The sequence below is a fragment of the Amblyomma americanum genome, chromosome 6 (assembly GCF_052857255.1).
Source record: "Amblyomma americanum isolate KBUSLIRL-KWMA chromosome 6, ASM5285725v1, whole genome shotgun sequence".
Classification (NCBI taxonomy): Eukaryota; Metazoa; Arthropoda; class Arachnida; order Ixodida; family Ixodidae; genus Amblyomma; species Amblyomma americanum.
In genome coordinates, this window is record NC_135502.1 from 53,501,488 (window position 1) to 53,520,600 (window position 19,113).

The following is a 19,113-nucleotide window of genomic DNA, read 5'->3' on the forward strand; positions in this document are numbered from 1 at the left end:
CACATTGTACAAAACAGTAAATGGAGCAAGGCTACCAAGGGGTGTGGGTTTAGCACATATACATTTTACTGCAACGACAGCAATAATAATGTTACACACACATACACACAGAATCTCATTTTCATTTTAAGCCTCTGTTTAGTTCTTCACTTGGCTTTATATGCCACAAAGTCAAAACCAAGAAGTGACCTATCTAAATAATATCAAAGACTAAAAGCTTGCTGCTGTGTAACAATGATCACTGGAAGTGGCATAGCATGGCTCATTCCATATAGTTACCATTCAATCCACTGGTACATGTCAGCATCAGCACTCGTCTTGCATTGCCAAAACAACTTGCACTATCTTTCAAATGTTGCACCTCCTGAGGAATTACAGGCAGACCCCGCACACGTTAAGCTGGCTACTGCACCAGTTCCAAACACCAGTATAAACAGTTCTTTTGGCTGAACTGCTGCTGAACTTGTACTCCCACTATACACAGAAGTGGAATTTGCCATTTCTTTTGTCTTTATTACCATGGTCACTTGTCTTGTCAATTTTGTCTAGAATAAATTAAAACCGACAATTCTGCCACGAGCAAAACTTAGCAGTTTGTTGGCAGTGTCTTTGTCACCAGGATAGCACAATTTTCATCAAACCGCAGCTAAAGGTGTTAGGCAGGCACTTTGCCTTCGTAGCAAAAGATGGCTCCGCCACTATGGGCTAGGAAATTAATTTTCCTGGTTTGATGTTGCGACAGATGGTACAACATTTGAAATCAGATGAAAAAAGCTACGATACTTCCAGTATGCCCGTAAAACTCTGCAGTCAATGCCAATTTTAGGCCATTAAATTGGGCTTGCTTTGAAAAAGAAATCCAGCTGTTTCAAACTGTATGTGGGACACGTTTACTGAAGGATTTTTTTTTTCCAACATTTAAACTTGTTACCTGCAAGCCAAGCACAGCAGTACTGTGAAATCAAGTTTAAGATCTGCAGTTTGTACAACGTCTCATTTTACAAGAAAGCAGTGCCTGCTGGAAGGATAGTAATAAAATTAGAGCATTAAGAGTCCAGACTGAACATTTCCAGGCTGAACACGACTAATGATTGAACACATCCAGGTACACATATGCAACCGGTGGGAATTACCAGGGAGCACATGAAAATGGCTGGGCCTCACTACATACTGGCTGTTCCTAAGACTGTGCCAGATTGTTTTATTTTTTGAAGAACTGCTACAAGGACTCTGAAGTCCTGTTTGCTACTACATATACAGTGAGCACTTCATTAAACTTAGAATCAAATGAGACGAAAAAGATTCCCTGGCATAGTTTAGTCTACAACTTGCCATTTACAATTTAACCCCCCCCCCCCCCCCCCCCCTTTACAGTACAAGGCCGAGCACCATAGCTGTAATTATCATTTTGGTCATGTTATACATTGTGGACTCATAGTGGCCAGTTCCATACCCCTTTCACACAGTTGAAAAAAAAAAAGGCCTTAGTGATCAAATGCATTTCTCTCACCAATTATGCAAAGCCAAGTTAACGAGCTACAAATTTTCTTTACAGAATTACTCCCATGATTAGGTCCTGAATAAGTGACCACAAATTCTTTAAAAATTTGCACTCACAACAATGCAAAACCAGATAAAAGTATGTGAACTGCAAAACATCCTATTTTTTTCTCAAGACAAAAATGAACAGGTGTGCGAATATTCGAAATGTCGAATATGAATTGAACACGTTTGATATTTGGTTAATATTCACACCCAAGAAATCGATATTAGATAATTTTCGAATACTAAAAAAATTTTGAATATTCACTAGCAATTGTACACAGCACCGACTTTCATGAATTCAAACGCAGAAAAACACAATCCCTAGGTAAATTATCCGACGATCGAGTTTAAGGAGCAAGGAAAACAATACAAATGCGTCATCTTCACTTTCATCTCCGGAGTTTATTCCGTGGACCAGTCGCATTCGGACGCTGCTAGGCTTGACCTCATGCGAAATTCTGCAAGTGGGCTTCCCCACATATGACAACTGATGTGTGCAAGATGGCTGACCACTCGCTTTGAATAATCGCAGCGAGAAATCACGCTGTATATTTTTTAATCCTTCTATAATGAGTTACATACTTAATGCCCACACCCATAGCATTCGTCTTGTCGCCTTCATAACTCTCCTAGCATGAACTCGGACATCTCGCTTTGGTTAACTATTATATGCGGGAAAACCCACTTGCAAAATTTTGCACGACGCTCCCTAACGGCGAGTCGAGATGTCAAAGCAGAGCAAGCAATCGTGTAAAAATCGCGCCTGTTGCATCATGCATTGTAAACTGCACACCTCATACATGCATTTAACGGCAGGAGTGAGTACAATAGGAGGGCCCCTGTCGTTAGGCCAAAAAATGGCCTGGCCGTGTAGTTTTGGCTTCCGAGTTTCGGCACTGACCCGTGGCCATGGCAGCTGTCAAACAGCCTGTACATTCACTGGTCGCATGAACCAAGCTCTGTGCCGCTTTTGGACACTGAGTGGCACATCGCTGGTCATTCTTTTTTGCATACTGGAAAAATTGCAGCGCAGCAGTAACAAATACGAGACGAGAAGGACGCAAACACAGCGCTTGTGTTTGCGTCCTTCTCGTCTCGTATTTGTTACTGCTGCGCTGCAATTTTTCCAGTATGCAGAACCAACTAGCCAGTCACTATGTTTTAAGCAAATTCTTTTTTGCTTTGCTTTAAAAGTAGTCTCATCGTTCCAACACGCATGTGCATTCCCCTCGCTAAAGTCCACGCTGTTCTTCCAGCATGCCAAAACTGAGTACACGTCACAGGCTTTTTGGTGTTTGTGCAATGGAGCCTCCTCACAAGGCTTCATCGCATTTTTGCAATTTCGGAACTTTTTTTTTCACATGTGCGGAGCATTTTAAAATCGACCGTCGGATAACCCAGCGATTTCTTCCAGTCCCATGAAATCAGAACTAATAAGGCTTTACTAGTCATCATGTTATCTTTACCCGCCAGACGTGTCATTTCATGGATTTCATTTTGCATGACCACATTACAGGTTGCACATTGTTATGATGTATAATCAGGTATAGTTAAACCTGGATATAAAGAAGTTGCAAAAAGTCTGGGATTTTTTGTTGCATCCAGGTTTTCAGTACATGCAGTTTTTGCAAGAAGGCCTCAAAGAACAATGCAGAACGAAAACCTAAATAAGAAATAAATGTAGGTGAAATCACCCTGAAAATGTTTTCAGAAAATCCTATTATTCAGTCATAAACACGGAGAAATGTTCCGCGATCGCGCTAATAGCGCGACTGCTGCGGCAGCCGCCGCCACCTCCGCCATGGCTCATATAACGCCGCTACGAGTGGGGTGGGGAGAGTGGGAGAGGTGGGAGCACTGCAGCCGAGCTAGAGGAAAGCAAGCGAGGTCGCGCTGCCGTCGTAGACCCGCCGCAGAGGCACATGCTTTTTTCCGCATGTTCCCTCTCACGGTCTGCCCGCCGCTGTTGCCCCAGGAAATGGACTCTCCGCCTCGCATCGCTGGAACTCTCTGCCGTCCCCATTCCAGAGTAGACGCGCGAGAGCTATCAGTGCCGAAATCACGCGAGCAACCGTGTGGCGGCAATGGGCATGCACTGCTTGTGCCATTTCATTTTTGCTATGACCTATCATTTTTCGCTGCCTCTAGACATGAACTGTTGTAGTACCACTTGGTATGGCGCTCTAAAAGCGAAAGCAATGGAGATGCACCGACGGTGCTGGAGCACGAAGCGTTGACTCAACTACGGTCGCTCAATGCGATCATTGATGTTCCTCTCACGTCAGTTTGTGCTTTAACACCGTAAAAAGTTTCTGCCAAATTTCTTAACTCAGCACAAGCTAACAGATTATCTGCTTAGCGAGTTCGTTATATCAAGGTCAACAGCAGCTCCGTGTTCGTTACTTGGAGGTCTCAAATACACGCGCTTCAATGAGGGCGGTGTTGGGGAATTAAAAAAATTTCGTTACATCGAGGAATTTGCTATATGGAGGTTCGTTACATCCAGGTTTACCTGTAGTACACATTTCTGTGCACCTCATGTTCTTTATACGGTGCTGAGTCAGTCTAGTTTTTATTTCAGTTGCAAAGACCATACACTGTTTTGAAAGAAAAAAAAGAACAACATTTGCCTACTTGTTTTTTTCTGAAATATTTCTTTCTTACTAACAAGATATTCAATCCGATATCCAAAGCCATGTTTCTTTCATATTCGCATTCCATTCATATTCAAAAATTTCAGTATTTGCACACCCCTACAAATATGCTGACTTCCAAAAATACATTAGTTGCATAGGCTAATGCAGACAAAAACAGAACAAGAAGTATCTCACACACCGCCATGGACAACGTACAACATCATTATCATTTGATTGTCAATTTACACCCAGCTATGGAGTCTCTTACATCCTTTCTGATTCAGCTTCTAAAAACTTAACATTAAACAAATAAACAAGACAGGAAAATATAAATAAAGGTGTAAATAGTATACGAAGCTTTTGACTTTCATAACCTTCATGTCACTGTAAAGGGCCACTGAAAACCAATTCAAAGCCTGAGTGGAACCTCGATATAAATAACACACATGCGAGAGTGGTGCAGCATTTAACATTGAAGGGAACCACGCGGTCTTTCAACCTAATTGGCAAAGGCTGCATGGAACAGTAAAGAGCTGTAACCAGAAGTACACAATTAAGTTGACAACAAACACCACCTTCAGTTTCGAAATGACCATCGCGGAAACAGACGAGGACACGAGAAGAAACAATGACGACAGTACGGGCTTTTTTTTTTTTTACACGAACCACCTTTGCAGGCTGAGTTGTTCGAAAATGAGTGTGCCCCCGAAGGGGTGCAGCGGGGTTTGCGGAGCCTACTCCAAGCAGACACCCCAGAAGAAGCCGGGTGCCGGACCGGGGTGGCTTGTACCTATTTTTACCGGTGGGTGTCCGGCAGTGGGTTTCGAACCAACCACCTCCCGCAGCCAAAGCGGACGCCCAGACCTCTGGCCCACGACTGCAGTCAGAGTTGTTAGTCAGCGCCCGTCCTGTCGTCAGTGTTTTTTCTCGTGTCCTCATCTGTTTCCGCGCTGGTCATTTCGAATCACGTCCTACCAACTCGCCCAATCGGCAATTTTGATCAACTTCAGCTCTATTTGCACAAATGTTGCACAAACAAGGACAGTAATCTTTAGTTGCATACAAAAAAATACTCTAAAACTTCATTCAGCAAAATCTATTTGACCAGCGCACATAGAAAAGGCGCTTCGAAAATAGCTGGTTCAAGTGTAAAGACTGCCCTTTTAAATGAAAGAAGATGCCACCAAATTTACTCTTACAATATGCTACATGTTGCCACTCGAAGCAATTTCATATTCTACAGTGCTGCGTAATCAAAACATGCAAGAATAAAAAAGTTATGAAATTTTTAACTGTTGTATCACCTAAAGGACAAGTGACGTCACTTTATTCTAATAGCTTCCACAGAATGACACAGCGGACGTCCATTTTTGAAGACAAATATCACCTGCAGCAGCTGGACAAGCAAAAAGCATGTGGTGATGTGACTCGCAGCAAATTTCATTTTCTGACAATATGCAAATGACAATCTGCCTCTCAATTCATCGTGAGAAATTTCAACCTTAACAAGTGAAATTTTTCCTTTTTGCCAAACACAACAAATTGGAATCACCGGTAATCATTACTAGTACTCCTGTTTTTAGTCTACTAAAGCCCACAGGTATCAGCAAGGAAAAACACTGCTGAGAAATGTCAGCATGCTACAATAAGCTCAAGGAACTGCGAGAAAAAAAAAAGTAAAGAGAAAGTGCCATTCAGACGACTGACATAACCAGTCCTCATCAAACAGTCCTCGTTAAAAAGGGAGCGGGAGAATGTTTGAAGCCCCGCCGTCCTTGTAATGAAGCAGCTATCACCATATACTGGTCCGCTGCATGATTTTTTGCTTGATCCCATTCTCGCTGACCTTATGGGGTCATATTACTTTTATTACCTGAAAACAAAAAATGCCACATTTAACCCTTTATAAAATTAAATTTTATTATTTCTCATACGCAGAATGCTAAAATTGCACTCAGAATGACTCTAGAAATTGAATAACATCACTTTCAAGCTGTTTCAACCACTCATTTTGTAGAAAAAAAGTGGTACACATTCGTACCAATGACATCGTAACAAGATCTCAAATGTGGCATGCATTCGCACCACTGTCTTTTTCGTGTATAAGAAAATTTGCATTAGAACTGAAAATTGCTTCAAGAACTACCTATAAGGCAGTTGACTGCTGCAAAATGCTCAGAAGCTCAAAAATTTTAAAATTTTTTGCGTGCCAAAATGGGCTGCCTCAAACTATACACATACGCTAGTAAAAATGCACAGAACACTAAGCATGCCTATAAACGAAAAAAAAAACACACATACACACACTGAATGGTTTTCAGGATACATAGGTGCACCATTGTCCGTTTGCCCGCACTTGAAGCAAGTGGGACACATGTCCCACCATCCTACAAAATGGTTTCAAGGTACACAGCATGCAGCGACTATGTTAGGAAAGGCCAAGCATTTTTAAAACCACAATGCGTGATCACAACCTGCCTTAGTGGCACTGCTTTTGTGTTGATATCTCATCTTCGCTCTGGCATTGCATTTGTATGGTGTGGTGGATGGAATTGCGGCTGGGAAGGAGGGTAACATATGATATTAGTGTCAATGAAAGTTTGCAGCTGTAGAAAGCCGAGTTGTAGGGAAAGCCCAGTACAGCAGCTTTGGAGAGTTTCGAGCACTTCCTAACTACAACAGGCACCACCACACTCCCTAATTTTACTGGCCTTGGCTCTGCAGGCTTTTCAAATTTTCAGTTTGGGTACAGCACCAATATGAAGAAGTGTGGTTCAGGTTTGCACAAAGGGGTGGGGGCACAAATGCGAGAGCACAGGCAAGCAAATAAAAAAACAAGTACTCTCCTGCCACTTTTTTCTTGTGTGTGTTGGTGTGCTTGCAGGCTCATGCATTTGCCAAACGAAAAATAAATGAGCTCACTAGCCCAAAAATGTAAATTTCTCAATTAGCTTAGGCTAGGGGCTCTCAATCTTTTTAGGCTCACGGAATTTGACGACTTTCAAAATACCACGAGGAACTCTGCGTGTTTTGGCTTCCCAGCCTTGCTGTATGACAATGCATGCAAGAAAATGACAGGCCATGCTCTGCAGGAACAAGGTTTGAATATGCTATCAAACAGATGACCACACTAACGACTGCTTGGCCATTTTGCAAACCACTGCGAACACCTTTTGTTGGCCATTACAAACATCTTCTTTTCGGGGATGGGGGCCACTTAGGACTACTTGCGTGCTGTGAAAGCAAAAGCAATGATTTCTTTTTAATCCACTCACAAATCCACCATACTCCACCCTAATCTGATTTAATCCCATGCAATCAACTCATAATCCACCGCAATCTGCCAGAATCCACATGTAATCCATCGCAATCCACCGTAATCTAACTTAATTCATACTACTGCAACTTAATCCAATGTAATCCACTCTTGGTCCAAGCTAATCCTACATAATCCACCGCAGTCCTCCAGAATTCTTGGGTTCGAATCAGACGCATGGAACTTTTTTTCTGGGATTTTTTTTTTGTCTGTGTGATGCAGAAGGACCACACAGACATCCCTGACATCATTCACTGTGGCCAGTAATGCTAGCGCATTAAAAGGAGCATGCAGATGCAGAGGCCCTCAAAAAATGCTGAAAATAAATTACTAACTGGCTGTATTGTCAACCAGTCTGCTATGATAAGAATTCCACTACAATTAGACCCCAAATAAAGTGAGTAAAGGAAAAGAGCAAGTTGCGGTGCACATGGAATTAGGTGCTGCTGCGTACTGGTCACTTGCTCCACATGAGTACAGTCAAAACTCGATTTAACGAAACCCAATTTAACGAAAATCTCGATTTAACGAAGGTATCCTAATTCCCCCTCAGACGCCTATAGGGTTCAATGCTTTGACTAACCCGAAATAACGAAACCGATTCCGTGATCTGTCCCGATTTAATGAACCTTTTTTCGAGAAATAAAGGCGAAAAAGTGTTAATTTTTGGTCTATTTTGTAGACAGCACCCCAAAATTTATTGATTGCGAGTCAGCGGTAACAGCGCGGAGCATCTTCATCCCGTCGCTTTTTTCAAACTGCGCGGCGCAAAACGAGTTTTAATTTTGAGTCGAGCTCACGAGATGGCGCCAGCAGTAAAAAAGTTTCGTGGCACATTTCATAGATGGCGCTGTTGCAGTTCGCGTGTTTTTTTTGTGTGTTTGTGTGTTGTGCTCTGTGTTTGCTCTTGTGCGGATTTCCCCGTGCCTTTGAACGCACGTCTTTGTCAAGCTCAGCTTGTTAGGCCTCCATCAGTCTAGCCTTGCTATCGTGAACGCGGACGTGGTGTGTGCGAGCAAGCGCGCCGCTAACCCTCCTGACTAGCAGATGGAGCCCTGCAAGAAACGAAAAAGGCTTACCCTGGACGAGAAAGCGGACATAATTCGTGCTGTGACAAGCGGACAGAAGAAATGTGACATGGCTGCATCACATGTCATTCCAGCGAGTACTCTCTCCACAATATTGAAAGAGAAAGATGACATCCTCCGCGCCACTTCGTCGGGGAATCTCTCGCGCAAAAAAACGCTGAAGACCACTCCTCAAAGCAAAATGGAAGAGGCCCTCTTCGCCTGGTTTATGGATTTGCGGGCGAAGAATAGTATTCCTGTGAGTGGAGACCTGCTCCAACAAAAAGCTCGCTCTTTCGCGTGCTTGCTGGGCGACAACGAGTTCAAGGCAAGTCCCGGCTGGCTGTCGCACTTCAAAGAACGACACGGCATCGTCGGGAAAGTGCTTAGCAGTGAAGCGAGCAGCGTAAGCATGGCTGTAGTCGGCGACTGGCAGTCTGAAAATGTGCCCGACATTCTGGGAAAATATGCCCCCAGCGACGTCTACAACGCCGACGAGAGCGGTCTATTCTACCAAATGCTGCCTAAAAAAACACTCGCCCTGAAGGGGCAGGCGTGCCACGGCGGCAAACACAGCAAACAAAGGCTGACTCTTTTGCTGTGCGTCAACATGGACGGCACCGACAAACGAGACCCGCTTGTCATCGGAAAGAGTGCGAGGCCGCGCTGTTTTAAAGGCACCAAAAAGCTTCCTGTGAAGTACGTTGCCAATTCAAAGGCGTGGATGTCGCGTGCCATTTTCGCTACATGGCTGAAGGAATTTGACAGCGACATGTGTCGCCAGAAAAGGAAAGTGTGCCTGTTGCTGGATAACTGCACGGCCCACTACGTTGCAGAGGTCGAGCTGACCAGCGTGGAGCTCCGCTACTTCCCCCCAAACGCAACGTCCGTGGTTCAGCCCTTGGATCAAGGGATAATTAATAGCGTGAAGTGCGCATACAAGCGTCGAGTCGTCGACAGAGTTCTCCTCAACCTGGAGCTGAAGCGCGAGACGAAAATAGATATTTTTATGGCGGTTGAGATGGTGGCGGCGGCTTGGAGAGCATTGAGGCCGTCGAAAATTGTCAACTGCTTCAGGACTGCCGGTTTCGGTACACTAGGCCCTGAAACTGCCGAAGCTGGTCCGGACTGCGCAAGCGCCGTGCACGAGGATGAAGATGCCTGGGAACACCTTCGCTCAGTGGATGAAGTGCCCACAGGCATAAGTTTCTCAGACTACGCGAACGCCGACGCAAACGCAGTCACAACGGAAGTTTTGACTGATGCCGATATGTTGCGGCTTGTAGGAAGCGTGGAGGGAGTGACGGCTGAAGACGCTGCCGACGACCCTGCAGGTGCCGAAGCTCCCGTGCCGACACCAGGTCAGGTGATGGATGCTCTCGATCTGCTGCGACATTTTGCCAGCGCACACGAGGGGACGGAAGACGCGCTGGACGCACTTCAGACCTACGAGAAATCGGTGCGGCCGTTGCTCACAAAGCGCACGCAGGCAAAGATCACCGACTTCTTTGGCGGAAAATAAATTTGTAGTCCCCTCGGGCCTTTCTTGTCGAGTAAGAATTTTTGTTGTTTCTTTTCATACGCGCTAGCGGCGCCGGTCGTGGTGTTGGCGCTACCCACTCGAAAGTAGCGCGGGGGGTCATGACGATGACCATACGGACCCCCAAAGATTGCGCTAGTTGTATGATTACCAACTTTGGCGCCAATTTGTCATTAGCTGTGTGGCTTGCCGTCCCGTCGGCGGTATTTAGGGAAGATTGTTGCGCCGCTAGCCGAACCGTCCTTTGGGTCAGTGCTACCGGCGTGAATTCGTCACGCGCGAGTGCGACGAAAAGTGAAAATGGTACGTGCTAACCGATACGACCGCGATAAGCTGGTACGGTTTATGCGGATGCAAAATGCATTATGTTCAATGGGTGCTCAGTCGGGGACTTGACTTTACTACTTTTAAAACGAAAGCACTGTTTAAGCGGGTACGTTTTAACGAGGTTTTACTGTAATCGAATGTACTGAATTATGTGCCCAAGAAATGCCTCATTCAATTTAACGAAGTTCTCGATTTAACGAAATAATTCACGGCTCCCCTCAACTTCGTTAAATCGAGTTTTAACTGTAGTCTCAAAACTAGGTGCCTAAATATAAAACCCTCACCCTTTTCACCTGGAATCGTTCTCCTCAAGAAGCTTGGTGATCTGGTTCTTGACAAGCTGGGTGGCCTCCTTGGCCTTGGGGATGAGCAGGCGGTCCATGGAGACGACTGTGAAGCTTCCCGTGGCGTTGTCGCTGAGGCCGTACTTGAAGGTGATCAGTTCGGGGTGCTGCTTCTTGCTTGTGATCTTGAGCACCGACAGCAGTGGCCGTTGTGAAACCACCCGTGCACTGCCCTTCTTGTGACTCAGCTCTCGCAGAAGATACAGGTGTGTCTCAGTCACCAGGAGATGACTGCATGCAGAACGGGATAAAAAAAATACTTTTCTCTCTATCACCACCCACAGCCGACGAAAGCATTAAATGCTTTCCAATAAATAGCTTTGGCACCATTTGGTAGTGTACAAAATAAATACAGTAGGCTTCCATTAAGATGGGCTTGGTTAAAACAAATTCTCGGATAAGAGGAACAATGTAAGACCATTTGGTCGGTTTCACATAGGATTCAATTTTAAAAACAATCCACTTAAGACTAACAATTTTGCATGTGCTTCGGTGAACTTTCGCAGCAAACGCGAGCCACGGTGACCTGGCGCAACGGCACTCGCAGGGCATCCCTGCAGGAAAGGAACACTGCAAAACCCTTCTACACAACAAAGTGCACCCCCACACGGTAGCTTCCGCTGAACTATGCACAATGCTACAGGGAATCTGCCTTGCAGGAGCACACTTTCTTTGGGGGGAAGACAGGGGGGGAAACGAGGTTTTACTGTATACAAGTGCTCAAATCTCCATAAAAACGAAGTGTGACAGAGTGATATAAAACTGGAATGGAATAATATCACCCCACCCCTTTTCCATGGATAACAAAGCAGCATACTACCTCACACGGATTCTGTAATAGGGGCTTTAGTTACAAAGACAGTCATGCACAAAACTCTTCGCATTTGAAATGTGGCCATTAGTCATGTGTGGTCAGTGATGTTTGTTTGGAAATTGAGTGTCATGCTTGCACAGGCCCTTCCTGATAAGAACCGTGCTATCAGGGTCCCAAAAGCATTCCACTACTGTGCGAAAACTTCCTGTTTCCATGCTCTCTATCTATTTCTGGCACCATAAAACTCATGCAATGGCACTTAAGGCCTTTTCTATCCTGTTAGCTTACAAACAGTCACGTAACAGAGCTCCTAAGATGTATTTTTACAGTAAAACTCTGAAAACAAGTGTGAATGTGCCTGCAAAGCTCCTGCAATAGACCAACTGATGTAGTTCTGACTCCTGAGCACACCAATCCACCTTGGACTAGTTCGCGGCGCAGCCAAAGTGTGGAGCCAATTTTGTGAAAACCGCTAATAAAGAGGGAAGAACCATGAAAATCAAGACATAAGCAACATTTTACCTAGGGTAGAGGTGTCCATTCTCTTTGATCTCTTCACATTTGAAGTGCCCCAGAACTTCAGGCTTCTTCACCCAGGTGCTGATGCTTTCTTCTTCTTGTGCTGACACATCTAAGTCACCATGCCCGCCAATATCTAGAATGGAGCAAGCGTACAACCTGTACTTTAGAGAACATAAACATGTGGTCCTAAGTAAACTACGCATCAGGACAGCAGAAAGCACGGTGAAAGTTTCTTGAAGGAACACTGAGGACAACTCCATCATGTTTGTTTTGCTGTGAGCAAAATGTATGATCATTTGGCTTTTGTGCCCCTGTTGATGCTCAATAGGCAGCAAAAAACATATATATAGTAGTTGCGAGAAATTTGGAGTTTACAATTTCACTGTCAGGTTTTTTTTCAAAAGTGACACAACCCTAGTGTCAGGCCCATGTAGGTAGCCACCGTAAAGCAATTGCACTCACGGAGGGAGCACTTTCGTGGTCTGCACAAAGTGAAAGTGACAAGTTGTGAAAGAAAAATAAAAGAGAGAGATAGAAGAGTGCAATTAACTAGCTTGCTCCTGACAGTGGTGAGCGAGGCCATGGAAAGGCAGCAGTATGTGCTCCCTACACTAGACGCAACATAGCGGACATGGCAAGAATGAAAAAGAAAGCTTAAACGTTACAACAGATGGCAGATGGCGCAACTCACAAAGAAAACAGCGCAAGATGAAAGCATAAGCCTCCAGAAAGATAACACAGATGGTGGGATTGCCCCAAGCATGACAGCTTTGCGTTGCGGCACGCATTTTTGAATTAAGATAGGAGAGCGTACGGGTATGCCAGAGACACTAGTAGAGAGAAAGGCGGGAAACATATCGTTATGAAAATGACACTCAAAGGGTTGAAAATGATGAAGCTTTTTATCATTTTAATGCTTTAACACAATTCGCCACCTTAAGCGGACAGCAGAGACACGTGTTATGCGAGTAGACCGCGAAAAAACACTGCATGTAGAGCCATGTTTCAAAGACTACCACTCTTTAATACTACTGAACATTTTTGCAGTTCTCAGTGATGCTGGCACCAAAATACTGTCCACAATTTTTTTTCAACCCTTTTTCCTGACTTTACTCATTTCATTTATTTAAAATCCACAACAAAAAAATATGATCATCTGGTAAAGTTTTTTCGAAAACGTTAGACCATCAAAGGGTTAACAGCAAACAAGTGCCAATGCCAAAATGATACATACAGTACAGTACGGTACATGACAAAGGAAATGGGTTGCAAGCAAAAAATAACTTACCGTCATGCTCGTCATCAATGCTGAACACTGGCGCCAATCCACGGTAGCGTTTGCCCAATTTGTCAGAACTGCTCACGTGCCTACAACAAGAACAGATGTGGGAATTGTGACCTACAGGCTGCAGCCATACAAACCTACACTTACCACACAGCAATACAAGAAAAATAGAAAACAGTTAATGACCTTCATCACCATGCCGCAGCCATCACCTGTCATTCTGTCTTCTATGAAACTGCTGCTGCTAATCTCACAAATAAATCTTTCTTTTTACTTTATATTATCCCACCCCTTGTGTAAATACCCTTAATGGGATTCTTTAAAGAAATGGAATTAAAGTAGTGGAAGGTGGCAGACTAGTTCCTCTTAGCACATCTGAGCAACTGAGTCAGCTCACCACAATTCCTCAATGCAGCAACAACTCCCTTTCAGTTACCATAGAAAATACTGCACCCTAGCTCACACACCTTTCGACAGGCGGCTGCTGTGGATTTGTGATGTATTCCACCAGCTTGCCCTTCATGTCACTGGCTCTGCTCTTGAAGACTGTTGTGACCTGCAGATAAGGGGAACAAAGGGAGAAGCATTTTCACCCCAAACAGAGCAAGGCATGTTATTAAAGAGGAGGAAAAAAAAGAATAAAGGACACAGATATGCACAAAAATTTAACAACCTCTTTTGAATTCAGCAATGGGTACCTGTGTACAAGCCACTGGTGGCAGGCACTTTTATTGCACGTTCCTAGTAGATGCTACTGTAAAAGTATACTTAATGCCAGATTACTTCTTTAGTGACGTTCAAAGAAGTAAAGATGCCAAATTTTCATTCCATGTTCTTATTTTGAAATGATGCACAACACATTAGTAAATATGAACCACAACATGGAATTTGAATGTATCTTAAATATTTACGACAATTTTTTTACTCCTATGGCTTCACTTCCAATAGCTGAACCATAGAATAATGACACAGGTGGGGTTGAGGTCACATGAGGCATACAAAAGCTGTGATAAAATTGCTGCTTCATCGCTCTAACATTTCAATTCTTACACCAGCCTGCCACAAGATCCGGAACAACATGCCAGCCCAAATGGACATTAATTGGACATTAAGAAACAGCAGAAATGGGCATTAAGAAACTGCGTGCACAAGAGACGTGCTTCACCAGCTTGACCTGGCACAGGGCCTAGTAATAGAGCAGCTAGGACCCGGTTTAAGTGCCTCTGAGGCTGCACTAATAGCTCGGAGGCCGCCTCGGGGGCGGACATAACAGATTTCCATGGTCCTACGTAAGTACAAGCTTCCATTTATGCCTTTTTTCATGAAATACCTCAGGTACCATCCTTTGCCAGACCAGTGGGTATAGAGCAAAAACTCTTGATATGTTAAAAAAAAAGGAAAAAAAATAGTATTGCCCAGGAAAATGCATGACTCAAAACGACCAAATTTGAAAAATATAACTGTTGAATGAGGTACAAAGGAATTCATTGCTTTTTTCACTTCGCAAAAATCCCGATTAGAATTCCTAGGCACAAGGTTTGAGCAGCTCTTTTTCCAGTGCTCACAGAATTTAATGCACGTTTATGCTGTTCTAGGCAGAGAAGAAACTTCACAACACATACGGTTCTTTCTTACTGTCTTAGCGTTCTTACTCCAAGCTCCCACACCCGGCCCGTTCATATGTAAGTGCACCTGTGTAGTTCTCAGATGCTTCAATCCTTCACCCAAAGGCACTCTGAGGAAGCTTCTCCTCTTCATGTCATGTACTCGCGAGAAAGGCCGATTCGTATGTAAACGCACCTTTATTTTATGCTTTGCCCCTTTGTACCTATGCACCGCTGAGAAGTCAACACGGCAGGTGACTGCCCCTGTATTTCAGTTCTTCCATGTGGCGTGCCCCCAGGTTCAGCCTGCTAGTACGTCTTCACACATGCAGTTAGTCACTAAACGTATTATACAACCAGGATTCGTCAAAATTTTGAACATTGTAGCCACCGAATCGTGTTATCCAGCAACGCATTAAGCTGAAGAAAAAAAAATGTAACTCTATGGGGCATTTTTACTGCCCGCGATTTCGAGCGTATAAACAGGAAAATCGAATGAAACAAGATTGTATGTATCAATGATGTTTTACTGTATTTGAGCTGTTTTCAGTTGAGGTGTACTGATGGTTTGCGCGTAGGTTTGCCGTGGTCTCACTAGGTACTCCTTAATCCAAGTTTCACTGTACCATTTGGCAGTAAAGCAGTTCGGCTTTGAAACTGCCATCAAGAGGACTGGCAGACAGCTGGGTTTCATGGCGCTTTCTCTGAAATCTGGTTCAACCTCTCCATCCCATTACCATGCATGTGATACTCATTAATGAATAAAAACTGGCTTATATTCTGGGATTTCTAGATCTAAATATTCTTTTTACACCTTATTATACTGAGGTGCAACCTCTGTGCAAGCATTGCTTCGGTAAGCAGATCACGAGGACAACCCGGCTTCAGGACTTCCTGAGAGGACTATAGGTACGCAATAAAAGCTAGGCTGCAAATGACAGTATCGCACTGTTCAGTAAAAGAAAGACTTTCCAACATGTTGCATAGTACTCAGATGAGCGAAAAAAAAGAAAAGGATCTGCTGATGGACTAACCTGCTGCACTTTAGCGAAGAAGGAGACATCATCGTCGTCCATGCCATTCGTGGAGCTAGCACTGGAGCTGGAGCAGATAATGCACAGACGAGGGCTGTGGTCTGCAAGGTACGAGTCGAGGTCTTCGGAAATGAAGTCGTGCAGAGCTGTGGGAAGGAAGACAAAAAAAAAAAAAGTGATGTGTAAAAAAAAATTTTAAAACTACAGGTCAAGTCACCAAAATGACAGTAAGAGTTCCCACGATATCATCAGTCCCCACACTGGATGCATTTACCATCACTTTCCAGGCATCATTATGAGGTTACTGCGCCTCACAGAGCTCTTGCAGTTTTGCATTCATGATTGTGATAAGACCAAGGAACACATGTGCAAAGCACCACCACCTTCACCATTAATTTTTCCTAAAACATGAAAATAATCTTTTTTTTTCTTCACACAAAAGGTCATTGAGCCCAAGGCTGGGGCAGACCTACTGCTAAATGGTGTTGCTGCAACTAATGCTGGTCATCTGTAGGGAGTGCACAACGAGAAAGAGGGAACTTTGTCCTTCAAGCTCGTCAACCTCCAATAACACACTTAAATCAAGGCAAAGTGGAAACACAGAGAAAGAGAAAAAGTAACACAGACAATGCTAGGAGCTAATGAATTTCTTGATTTTAAAGCAAGCACTTTTATCATAACCTCCTAATTACCAACGATATCAACCCTTTTTCTTCGTTTTCTTTTTTCCTGAAGAAAATCAAAACCAACTCAAACCGTACAAAGTACTTCTCTGATAACATGCTAGTTTTTGTGGACAGCGCATTAGAGTTTACGTATTCATTATAATTCTGCCACACCTTGTTCAAACACTGTCCAATCAGACACAATTAAGTGAGGTTAGCAGCGTATGCTCAACTGCTCTTATGTGTTCAAACAGCAGCTTGCACTGCTATGTTGAGCCACCAACTGTGATTAGGGCCACCCTTGGTCGATCCAACAGAGTTGAAGTTATCCGTCAAATAACAATATGAGCCTTTGTCTCCAGTAAAAATTTGTAGCCGTCAAAATATTTGTAGTCTATATCACTGCCGCGAGAAGGGTAAGCATAAAATGCATTACAGGAAAGGCATAGCGCATCCTAGGACGGCTCATAGATGGTGGTGGCCGCACTCAGGTACTAGCCGTGTTCTTTGACTGGCGAATGTACTATATTACGCTCAATATGTGCTGCAACACAGGAGATGTGAAAAGAAGCAGTGAAGCAGTGTCAGCACAGCAACATTGGAAATTTATGCACTCGGCTATTGATGCAAAGAACAATGTACGCTCAATGTTCGTGCAGTTTGGGTGCACTGCTTAAGGGCACTTTATTTTACTATAAAGCGGAACCCTCAGCTGGTTCACACCGAATGTGGTGCAAGTTATACTGAGCATGATAGTACGCCCTCCTTTGCCTGCTTTTGTACAAGCTGCGTAGTGCGCATGGTTATCCCGGCTGCTTTCACGGCTCGAGGAACCTCTGCCATCAGCCGCTCTCTTTAGCTAGACACCACACTCGACTCCCCTTGCACTGTAGCAGCACCACTGCCGCCATTATTGGTGTGGCAAAATGAAGAAGCGGCAACGATGATGAGCTCCTGCCTCGTGTGTGCCGCACGTGCTCAGAGGGCTCTGTTGTCTCTTGTTGCTCTGTTCAGGCAACATCAGCCCGTGCAACCTCGCCACCTGGCCGAGTCCCTGATGCATTTCACGTGACTGCAGCAGCCTCCTGACCATAGCCCCTTTTAATCCTTTACGTGCCACCATGTTCAGCCACTCACCGCTTTTCGTGATGGGCAGCGCCCTTACCGTACCTCACTGCTTTCACTGTTTGGCATGCTGCAGCACTCGCTCACTCTTCATTGGTCTTAGCAAACATTTGTGGCACAGAATGAACAGATGAAAGATGACAAAGGCAACGATTTCGAACACACAGCGTGAGAAGCTACCAATTAAAACGTGTAGCACAAGAAGCTGCAGCAATGGCCGAGTGGTATGAGGCATCACGAAGCACAGCTGTGCTGTTTGCACCGCCGCTGGTTGAAATCTCACTTAAGGTTAAACGGTATGAATACCATTCGTACGAAAAGTTTTCAAATATTTCGGAACAAGTTTTACTTCGTGCGTGACTTCATGTTCACCCTCATGTTTGCCTTCAAGTTGACTGCCGTTTCCGTACAATGTTCACTTTAGTCTGCCAAGAATGGAAGCTAAAAGCCTTTCCTGCTTAAAAGAAAGCAAGCTGGTTCCAGGCACCTGGACACAACTCAGTGAAAAGCAAATTCTTCCTCCACAGCATGTCACCTGCACACTGAAGGAGCTATTGTACGGGCTGGGGCAAGAGCTGCTTGCCTTTGTATCCACCCCGGACAAGGCTGACATACTGGAGGTGCTTCTGGAGGAAGCTCGAGATGACCATGTGCACATACTGGTCCTCCTCTTCACGGCCGCTGCCCATGAAACAGAGGTGCTCGCCGCTTGCCACCGAGTTAGCCTCCATGGCTTGCTTCTGGGCCGCGAACAGCGCTTGCACGGCTGTTTCAAAGGCACGTGGCTCCTGCAGCATCTGCACAATGCACAAGTGTCAGAGACTGGTAGTCGGCTGGCTCAGCAGTGCAAACATGCCTCGAGACCTTCCAAACAATGCAGCATTCACTTGCACAATGAACACACTTCTCCTCAAAACAATTTGCAAAAATTTGGGGGATGTGTCCCCAATGCGAAATTAATATATTAGTATGAACTATTTTTTGACGAACAAAATAGAGGGTGCATTCATTATGCTTCTAACTTACTGCCTCACCTCTTCTCTATGCTAGCCCTATTCACCCCATCCAGTGCCTAGACTCAGCATACCACTAGAGCAATATGAGCAACTGGATCAACTTGCATAATTACCAAAAATGACTAAGAGGCAAATATTCCTGCTGGAGAGTGGTACTATATGCAATGTATAAAGCAGTATGTAGTCAGAAGGTTGGCGTGAGTCAGCCAATCATAACAAGGGTCCAAGCTATCTAACAGACAAGGGCAGGGAAATGAGGGGTCGTTATGACAT

The 19,113-nt window shown here is 44.4% G+C and overlaps 1 protein-coding gene across 3 annotated transcripts in view; it reads right to left on the reverse strand.

Moving 5' to 3' along the window:
* Window positions 1-4,844: 4,844 nt before the first annotated feature.
* The window catches only part of TBC1D23 (TBC1 domain family member 23), a 31,303-nt gene continuing 17,034 nt past the window's right edge, over window positions 4,845-19,113 (reverse strand). For 2 of the 3 annotated variants that reach the window (XM_077626855.1, XM_077626857.1), the window contains exons 11-17: window positions 18,408-18,621; window positions 16,035-16,180; window positions 13,864-13,952; window positions 13,400-13,479; window positions 12,112-12,244; window positions 10,716-11,006; window positions 4,845-6,054 (exon numbers count right to left, since the gene is read on the reverse strand). In XM_077626855.1, the coding sequence (XP_077482981.1) occupies window positions 10,721-11,006; window positions 12,112-12,244; window positions 13,400-13,479; window positions 13,864-13,952; window positions 16,035-16,180; window positions 18,408-18,621 (948 nt within the window). In that variant the 3' untranslated portion in view covers window positions 4,845-6,054; window positions 10,716-10,720. The remainder of the gene's footprint in view (window positions 6,055-10,715; window positions 11,007-12,111; window positions 12,245-13,399; window positions 13,480-13,863; window positions 13,953-16,034; window positions 16,181-18,407; window positions 18,622-19,113) is intronic. The other variant, XM_077626856.1, reaches the window with a different exon arrangement.